The sequence below is a fragment of the Parasteatoda tepidariorum genome, chromosome 1 (assembly GCF_043381705.1).
Source record: "Parasteatoda tepidariorum isolate YZ-2023 chromosome 1, CAS_Ptep_4.0, whole genome shotgun sequence".
Taxonomy (NCBI): Eukaryota; Metazoa; Arthropoda; class Arachnida; order Araneae; family Theridiidae; genus Parasteatoda; species Parasteatoda tepidariorum.
This window is the reverse complement of record NC_092204.1, coordinates 2,517,973-2,528,457: the sequence shown is the minus strand read 5'-3', so window position 1 is coordinate 2,528,457 and position 10,485 is coordinate 2,517,973. Positions and strand designations below refer to the sequence as shown.

The window sequence follows — 10,485 nt, the reverse complement described above, 5'->3', positions numbered from 1 at the left end:
TTATTTTTCCCATAAATCTATAAAAGTAGTATCATGTCAGTGCTAAATCAAAACAACACGTATAATGAACTCTGCAGAAGCTTTTCAAAATAGGGAGTTTGAAAATTAAAACTGGCCGTGGGTATTATAGTATATCCATTACGACTAATTAGAATGCTTAATAATTTTCTTTGAAATATGGCTTCTAAGAAATGGGCTGGTTTTACTGATGAAGATATCGAGAAAATGAAATTGAATCCAATATTCTCCGAAAATAGTAGTATGTATTTGTTTTTAAGTGTATTACTTAATTTGGTACTTACTTTATAAATTTTCTGTTTAAATATTGACGTAATATTTTTAATATGAATATTTAATATCCCTGATTGGGTTGAATGAAAAATGTTGTAGTTGTGGATATCTAATATTTTATTTTATTTTAGTACTTCATAATCAGACGCTTTTTTACGAAGTTTTTTGTGGACAATTGGGGGATATTTCTGTGTCGGGATCTGTCGCTCTAACTAGTAGATTTTAAACTTGCAAATCTTTTTAAAAAAAATATGTAGATGTTTGTCCGGGGGGTAGTTACGAGTTATAATCATTCTAGTTGGTCCCTTTCTGTGGTATTTCCTTTTAGATTCTCTAGGGCCGCTCCCCGGAAATTGTCAAGATTCAGCAATTATTCTGCCACCTATCACGATACCACAGTGTATGTAAACATGTCCTTTGTACTACCTGTGCCAAAATTGTAATAAGTTTTACAACTTCCGAACAGCAGCCCCGGAAAAACTTTAAAAGGAAAATAATATTCCAGTCGGTGAGTTAAAACTGAGATACATATATGTTTATGTAAGATACCTTTATGTTTATGTATATATATAATAACTAAAACACAGTGTAGCAGAAAAGAGTGTCATTTGGTTTTTGATTCATGTTTTTTTATCTATGTTTATAACCATAGTTATGACACAAAATAGCATATTTCATCTTAAATTTGACGTTACGCATTCTCTGTATTCTAATTATTCATTTAAGTTTACTTTTTTAAAAATTTGTTTATAAATATTAATAATCGAGTAAATAGACGTGCAGATATGTTTACAGACAGGTAATATCTTATACTTACTGATCCGTTGGACCAGTGATTAGATTTTCTTAATTTTTATCCCTTTCGGTGAAATTTTTCTTATTTTTACCATTTAATGTTTTACCTGACCTTACTCTTCATACATTTTTTAACTGTATTTTTGACACTTTTGTTTTTGGTTAATTTTACTCTTTTAGATGTTTTAAGCGCTTTTGACTTGTTTTTAAGAGTTCTGGTTCTCTTCAAGATCCCTTTGATCTTTTATTTTAATCCGGACACTTGGACTGGTTGCTGTTCCGGGGCCTTTCCCTTCCATGGAGAACTTTTGGCCATTGGTGATCTCTTTCGTGATAGCCCAACACTTTGATGTCTTGATCCAAAATTTTATATTTACTTTCACTATAAATCCCTTTTGGAATTATTATGATTGATTTTAAATCTCATTGGGGAGGCTGAACTCTCTGTTCTTAGGCGGCTTATTTTGCTTTCATTTATCCATTTCCTATTTTTTACTTTCCTACATGGTTTGAAATACTTGATTTATTGTTTTAAATTGCACGTCATCTATATTGTGATGTTTTCTAATGTGTATCAATCTTTGTTAGTTTTAATTTTACTTAACTGTAATTTTGTAGCGTTTAGTTCTAACGTGGATACAGGTCAAACACTTATCCGAAAACTTCTCTGGGGGCAGGGCGGTCACTATTAATTTTAATTTTTATTCCTTTTTCTATTTTAAATATTTAGGATGTTGTTTTTTATTTATTTATATATTCTTATACTGATAATAGAATTTTTTTTTGTTGATAGCTTTAGATGAAGCAAGTTTAAATGCACTAAAACTGGCTTCTGCCATTAAGGATGTTTCTGAAGAAGAAGTAGCTCTTAAGAACAGCCCTACTTCCTGTAAACTGCCCAGGGATACTTGGAAAGTAAATAAAAGTGATAATTCTTCGTCATCTAATGACTGTACCTGCAATCACATTGGTTACACTACTGAATACCATGAAATGGCATCTAATTACGATGAAGCGCCCAAGTAAGCCAATTTAATATTTTAAATGCTATGTGATTTCTTAATGACTTTTAAAGCCTTAGTCATCATGCATAACGTTTTAAGGGCATCAAAGTGCTTATTTTTGTTTTTTTAAAATCCCTTAAAGTTGTTTTTTTTTTCATGGCATGTTTTTAAAAATTGCTTAATTTTTTCTTTTTCAAAAATCAGATTTTTTTTTCTTTACCATGTCGAGTTTCACTACGTATTATGCAAAAGCATGGTTTTCACATTGTTCCATTCAATATTTTCACAAATTGTTCAACTATTCAATCTATTTCAGCCGGCGTACCGTCAGTCTGTAACGTATGATAGCGCCAATCATGTTACATGTTTGATGAAATGCTTGGGAGTCCGCATGTGCGTCTACTGAGCTGGATTCGGTGAAATTATTGCACTCTCATGTGCGACTCTGCTGAATTTTGCAAAATATTCTCAATTTCAAACTTCATTTTCCACCCTCTGAAGTCGAACCGAAAAATCTCTCAATCTATTTATGGTGGCTACTATAATCCAGATTAGAGTTCTTTGGCAGAAATTAGATGTTTTATCATGCTCATGTAAAGTCTTTGAAAATTATTTTGCCTTTTGTTAATGTATATAGTGAGTAAAAATATTTTTGAGTGTACTATTCGAACTAACAAAGTACTTTAAAGTTGCTTATTTTTTGTTGAAAAATATGGCTACGCACCCTGCTTAGTTGTATTTTATTAAAAACTAATCTTTTTACTTAATGATGTTCAAAAGTTCAGTTTAATCTTGTCAATTAAATTCTTCAGTTAATCAATATTTTTAACTCCTATTTGAAAGAGCTCATGGTATTTTTATTTATTTTATATCACAATGTCTTATACATTAATCTGACATTAAATTTTTTCTTTTTTTTTTAGTGATGAAAGCATCAGGTTTCCTACTGATTGCCAGGATTTAGAAGCATTTGAGTTAAGACAAAAGCACATTGAAGCTGAGAATGCCCGGAGAAGAGCTCTCATCAGCAAGGCCATCACTGATAAGTGTGTTATTTAGTTGTGAGGAATGATGACAATCATTACTTATTGAAAAAAAAAAAATAGTTCTCAATCATTAACTGTCAATACTATTTAAAGCTTTTTTGATTCTGTAATACACTTGCATTCTATTTCGAATTTAATACAATTTATCTGGGTAACTGTGCACCTGGAAAGTCATGAGAAATCATGGACAATTATGTATTTCGGTATTGAACAAAATTTGTAATGAAATGTCAAGATTTTAACTGTTTTTTTATTTAAAAAAAAACTCATGGAAAGTCAAGAATTTAGGTTGCCGAAAATCTAATTTTTTAAATGGAATTTACCCCCCCCCCCATTTCACGGTGTCTATATCTGAATTGGTAACAAAATCCCCACTCACAGTCATAGTTTATTAAAATATAAAATGTTTTTATCATGTTCTTTAAAAATTATGTTCTTTCGAAAAATGAAAGAAAAAACATCATTTTTAGAGCAAATTATCTTTTAAATTTCTATGATTTCAGAATTTTGGTTATTATTTATTTATTTTATTTTATCAATTTAAAATAGTAGTTGTAACAAGCCAGTCATTGGTGATTTTTTATTTCCGAAATTAGAACAGAAAAATCAGGAGTATTTCTTTCCTTTTCGATGAATATGAAAAGTTTCTTTAGAATATAATTCTGCTGTAAAAAAGAAGAAAAAAATATTTGCTTTTGTATTATTTTATTTGTATTATTGCTTCAACTCTTTCTTTACTCTGTTTTTTTAAATTTAAAATCTACAAATATGAAGATGTAGAGTATAACAGAATTGGTTATACCTATAATTTCAATTAATGTTATTATAATACTTTTTTAAATTTATTGTTGTGTTTTTGTCAGAAAAAATAGTAACTTCGTTAAGTCGTGAAAAATGTTTGGAATTAGTTGGGGAAAGTCGTGAATTTGAAAGTCTTAAATGTAGCAGATACCCTGTTTACGCACCCTTTCTTTTAGGGCATTTTATTTTAAATAAAATGGCTAATTTTAATTTGTGTGCTGAATTATGAACATAGCTCCACGTGTTTCTTATTCCATTTTCTATTTTAGAAAAGAAAAGACCCAAGCTGAAGCAATAAAGTTGTCACATATTACTGATGAATTAAATCGCCTCGATAACATTCTAAGTTCCGACATCGTCATTTTACGTGACTACATCGAAAAAGCCAGCAGAGAATTTTCTCAAGCTGAGTATGTATTATATATAGAATTATTTTAATAATATTTATACCATACTTTTAATGGTAACTAATTTTAATAATTTTATTCTTTGCTTTCACTGGAGATTTGGAGTAAGTTTTAATGCACCTTATTTTATATAACAATTTTGTTTAATCAGATAATTGTGCAATGTGATCATTAAGTGATGATTAATATATTTCTTAATTTTAAACTTATTTGGGTTTTTTTTTTAGAAATTTTTCCTAAAGTACGGATTGTTATCTTTTACCTTTTACTATTATACATATAACTTTTTAGAAAAATATGAGTTTTTATTAAATTATTTATTATTAAAATTTGCAATCTTTAAAAATTTACAATTATATAAAAAATTTACAATCTTTGGAAGAGAAGCATCTAGCTATTTATTCAACATATCAATATTTATTTTTCGTTTATAACATAAAAAAGCCATGTTTACCAAGTCTCCTGTATTTTACGACTATCTCCTGTTTACCTGCATATTTTCAAATTTCTTCATATTTGTTGAAGAAATTTGAAAAAATAAATTGGTGATAAAATATCCACTTCTGGCAAAAATACTTCTCTTATTCCTCAACGGATATGCTAATGCCAGTACTATTGTATGTTGAGTGTTAATTGTTTAAGTTGAGCTGTGGTGGCTCAGGGGATAGAGCATTTGCCCTCCGAAATGAGGTAAACACAGGTTTGAATCCCAGAGATGACTGGTCAATATGCATTCCGCATTGGACTTTCGCCGACCACAGTGCTGACATGAAATATCCTCAGTGGTAGGTGGATCATGGGTTAGAGTCTCCTTGTCCTCTGGTTAACCGTGGGAGGTTTTTGTGGTTTTCCTCTCCGTGTAACTCAGATGCGGGTTAGTTCCATCAAAAAGTCCTCCTCTAAGGCACATTTCTCCCAATACTTGATCCAGGATCTCCCTTGTCTTCTGGATTGGGTTCAAAATTACAATGCTACAGAACTGAACACAAGTAGTGGTAAACCCAAAATTGGGTTGGTTAGTACAATCTCCTTTATTTTATTTCTCTAATGTTGGCTGATATCCCAAGCTAACAGCTATTAAAGTATCGTCTATACTTGTGACTCTTGAATAAATTAATAGCATTGTAAAACTTTTGTGTCAAAACAAATTCTAATTATACCTTGCATACTTCCAAATGAATATTTGATGGCGTTTCTGTAAACCTAGCTTTAGCTCAATACTTTTTTTTTTTTGAGACATGCAAAATTGATATTAGAAACATGGCACTCTCATTTTTTTTAAAATTCCTACTATTATTTCACACTCTCCCTATATTTGAACAAAAAAATAGCGCATTGAACTGTAGCTGAAAATAGCTGTATTTATAGCTAAAAAAAATAGTTTATTGTGCACATTTGATTATTTTATACTCGCTGTGTCAGATAAATTTAATAAAGAACATTACGTGGTAGCCCGTGTGGTCCACGTCACCAAATTTATACTTTTATAGTTGTCTCATAATACACGCCTTTTTTTCTTCTTCAATTCCTACAATTAGTTCACACTCTCCCTACTTATAGTATATTTACGTATCTTTTTCAAATGTTCAATCGTTAAATAAAATACTTTTTATTCATCCATTCAAGTTCAAATACATTTTTTTTAAACATGACACTCGATGTTAATACTGTTTTTTCAAATATTAATTCATTCATTAAATTTAAATAATTAATCTTAGTTTTATATGGGAGAAAAAATTTTAATTATTTAATAAAAAGTAACTAAAATTAAAAAAATTCTTTGTTGACTTTTAAGTAACTTGTTTATATGTAATTCTTTGTGTGTGTTGTAGGAAGAGATACCTAAAAGCAGAGAAAGAGTTCATTGAAGCCAAATTTTTCTTATTTGAAAAAATGCAAAGGAAAGAACAGTTGACTGAACATCTTTGTGCAATTATCGAACAAAACGAGAACAGGAAAGCTAGTAAGCTGGTAGAGCTTATGAAACAACTCGAAATGGAAACGGTTGTTGAAGATTTTGAAATGCCCGAAATGAAGCCGGTAAAGCAATTACATAACTTAATTCTTTCTTTTTACCTATTGAAATAAGCATTTTTATTCTTGTCTGATAAGCAGGTTGTTGATGATAAATGCATTTTCGGTAGATTTTTCTTCTTCATTAGTACAGTATTATTTACAATTTGGTATTTTCGGGATTAAATTGATGTTTCTCAGCATATTTCTGCACTATCTTCTTGCTATTTTTACTTAGTAACCGAAATAAATAAATAAAATAAATTTTTCTATTTAAACGACTTTCGATACACAAGAGCTTTATATGGCCTAGTGTAATATTTTTCAAAATAATTAGTATTGCCTCAATGCCAGGAGAAAACTTCTTTGCAGGCATTTATATGATTAAAAGGTCATAATATAATCAGAATATCAAGTGCTCCTTCACTGGAAAATTTTGTATTTATTCACTGGTAGGAAGTGTTCCTTTACTTGGTTATTGAACTACTTATTATTTGAACCCCAAAAATCTTAAAACATTACTTTATAGTTTCCCCTGCATTTTTTTTTATATAACCATTTAGCAAAAATTACAGATTTATGATTTTTTTAAGAGACCATTTAATTGTTCATTCACTTGCCCGTTTACTCTGGTTGGTTATACTTTTATAATTGAGGCACGCTGGTTCAGTGGTTCAAGGCACTGATCTGTCATTGCGAAGGACCTGGTGGTTCACTCAGCTTGTCTTGGATGTAAAGGCGGTCTATTGCTGACTATGTTGCCACATTCATGCCATTGGTCTCAAAAGTTAGGAACCTTAATCTCCATGACTCACAAAGGGCAGGAATACTTTATTTTAATAATTACTCGTCATACCTTTCTTTACATATTACACTTTCTCTATTTATTTATTTTAATAATCACCATAAATATCCCAGTTTTAAGTACAGTCGGACTTCTATTTAACGAACTTCCATTTGGTGAATTTCCCTATTTTATGATTTTTTTTTCAAGGAGCCAAGAACATTTTGGAAAATTTCTTCATAAAATAACTTCCAAATAGTGAAGTGAACTTTTCTTTGAGATCCACTTTCCCTATTTCCTAAAATAATTTAGATCATTTTAAACTTGTGAACGCATTTTATGGGGTAAATGACCTTGAATTGATTTTTGATGCCATTTAACTTTTAAGAGAAGGCAGTTAAATCCCTTTCCCTTTTAGTTTGCATTTCAAACGAAAAACTAAGACAAAATGAACGGATTTTCTCAATAGCAATTATGCTTATGAAACGCATGTGGTATGTTTAAAATTACTTTTATTATAAATGCGGCTATAATTGTATACATAAATTTAGCTTTTTTTTATTGAAAATGTATGTAGCATGATAGTGTAACACTGGATAATGTTTTGCTTTATTCTTGCTTTCCTTGCAGATTTCTTTTATGGTTAAAATTTATAAAATAAATAGTAGATACTCATTTGCAAAATAAAGGTGTATCAATTGCTATTTTAATTATGTCTAGTGTTTATGAATTTAAAACCTGTTTCGTGTTGTTTAAGTATTTCAAAATGTGATTTTCTATTTCACGAACTTATTATCTGGATTTAGTGACTTTGTTAAATAGAGGTCCGACTGTATTTTCATTTTTGTTTATTCAAACAGATTCTTTCAAAGTATTGTGTTGCAAATGAGGAAGTCTATCGTTCCTGTCAAACATTTAAACCTTCTTTGAAGAATTCTGTTCAGGAATTTAAAAACAATCGAACTGACGATTCTAAAGATGAAGCATCTGATGAAGGATCTCAACCCGAAGCTTCATAAATGTTTTGAGCTGGCTCAAAATATCTTTTCTAAACATACAAATTATAATTTCTTTTGGGTTTGTGTGCGATTTTCAAGCATTGTTAACTATATTTTTGTTGCATTTTCTTTTAAAGTGTATTTGTTTTCTCACATTTTGTGATGTACCTGATTCTATTGTTATTTGTGAATGAAATCTTTTTTTATATTTTTTATTAGCTGCTGCTAAAAACTTTTACTGTTAAAATATCTTTTATTTTACAATGTTTCATGATTTAAGTAGCTTTTGGCAAAACAAATTTATTTAATCTGATAGAAATCTCATAAGTTTAATTTATTTATTTTTTTAAATTTCTTTTTTTTTAATCCAGTTTCTAATTATGAATTAAAGTATTTATATAAAACAATTAATATTTATTGTTTTATTTTTAAAGTCAATACAGAACAATTAAAGATAAGATTTGCATAAATTTAGAATACTAACTTATCATTAATGATGCTAAAAATTATTATATTGATATTTTAAGTAGATTTAATTTACATATATTTAATAAAATTTAGTTTAAATATATTTGATCTGACAAAAATCTCATAAGTTTATTTTATTTATTTATTTTTTAAATTTCTTTTTTAAAGTCCAGTTTCTAATTATGAACTAAACCATTTATTTATTAATTGTTTTATTTTTAAGGTAGATATCAAACAATTAAAGTTAATATTTGCATAAATTTGGAATACTAACTTATCATTAATGATGCTAAAAATTATTATATTGATATTTTTAGTGGATAAAATTTAGTTTAAATATATTTGATTTGACAGAAATCTCATAAATTTATTTTTTTTAAAATTCATTTTTTAAAATCCAGTTTTTATTATAAATTAAACTATTTATTTAAGCTTTTTATTGATTAATTGTTTTATTTTCAAATAGATACAGAACAATTAAAGATAAGATTTGCATAGATTTGGAATACTAACTTATCATTAATGATGCTGAAAATTATTATATTGATATTTTTAGTCGATAAAATTTAGCTTAAATATAATGGTTATACAAATATTAAAATGAGGATTAGACTAAAATGAAGTAAAATATGAAACTATGTATAGATATTAAAATTTTTCATTTTAGTACATGCTCCCTAAAAAGTACTTAATTATAGTCTTAGAATTAAGTGCCTTATTAATTTTTTTCAAGCTGAAACATCCTTTTATTTCTTTGAAAACCTTACAATTTTTTTTATTTTTATTTCTCAAGGCCTTAAATTTCATTTTGACTTGGCCAGCTTACTATTCTTTATGCAAATGAATTCTTGTAAACTATCCAGTACAATCGGATTGTTTACAATGGATTTGATAATTGAATAATTTGCAATTCTTGTAAATTATCCAATATCAACAATTATAACATAATTATTATCAGATCTTGTTAAATATTTATTTCAGTATGTTCAAGAACCAGACACTTTTTACAATTATTGATTGATTTATTATTGATCCATTTAATAATTATTGATTTGTCTCTTTGTTCTGATTTAAAAATGATTGATTTCAATGTACAACTCGTTTTCCAGACTGTTGAACTGAAAGATTGCTGTCTACTACATTATTTTTGTATAAAAATGTTACTGTTAACTATGAATTGAGGTTAATATAGCCATAATCTAAAATTATTTGATTTGAGAAAACTTGAATTTGTTTTTAAATTTTAATTAAAAATGGGTATGAGAGACTAATTGATACTCGTTATTTTATTAATGTAACAGTATACTATAAAACTTATTATATATTGATCTGTTATCTGCATTATAGTGAATTGTTAAGTGTACCATTAATAAAATTGTACTGGTAACTATCAAAACTCTCTGTTCTAACGAGAATAATCTTTTTTCTTGTTTGCTAATGTCCTGATTTTTTTCGTTGACACAAAATGAGCAGACTTAAATAAAATGAAAAACTTTCTACAATCTTTTATTAAATTTTATAACTGATTTCAATCCTTTTGTCATCACCTCTTTTTATCAGATTAGTTTAAAAAGGTTTTTTCTATCAGTTTTTTTTTTTTTTTTTTTTTTTTTTACAGATTGAAAACTTTGAGAAAATATTTTTGATTAGTTTTATTGTTTATTTTTTATAAAAGTTTAAAAACCCATGTAACTTTTTAAAAAAAAAGTGATATTAACTGCAAAAGAAATTTTAATCATATCTGCTTACACAATTTCAGGACTTTTTTTTTTTTGATGTGAGAAAACAATTAAGCTATATCCTTCACAAAAAAAATTGTGTGATGAAGAAAATATTATAAAGTACAAAATAGAGATAAAATATGAACAAATCAATAGG

General features: G+C 27.9%; 1 protein-coding gene across 1 annotated transcript; it reads left to right on the top strand.

Annotated features, from left to right (window-relative positions):
• Positions 1-21: 21 nt before the first annotated feature.
• Positions 22-10,003, top strand: LOC107439716 (Golgin, RAB6 interacting). Its single transcript, XM_016052395.3, has 6 exons — positions 22-259; positions 1,880-2,108; positions 3,014-3,136; positions 4,207-4,347; positions 6,177-6,384; positions 8,002-10,003. The coding sequence occupies exons 1-6, from the start codon at positions 178-180 to the stop codon at positions 8,158-8,160; spliced, it is 942 nt and encodes a 313-aa protein (XP_015907881.1). The 5' UTR covers positions 22-177; the 3' UTR covers positions 8,161-10,003.
• Positions 10,004-10,485: the final 482 nt, after the last annotated feature.

What these genes read in the sequence shown, in the direction of transcription:
- LOC107439716 (XM_016052395.3), top strand. Translation starts at nt 178, where the DNA reads ATGGCTTCTAAGAAATGGGCTGGTTTTACTGATGAAGATATCGAGAAA. An exon ending in AGCAAGGCCATCACTGATAA is followed by an intron (nt 3,137 to 4,206) that starts GTGTGTTATTTA and finishes TTTCTATTTTAG; the next exon opens with AAAAGAAAAGACCCAAGCTG. An exon ending in AAATGCCCGAAATGAAGCCG is followed by an intron (nt 6,385 to 8,001) that starts GTAAAGCAATTA and finishes TTATTCAAACAG; the next exon opens with ATTCTTTCAAAGTATTGTGT.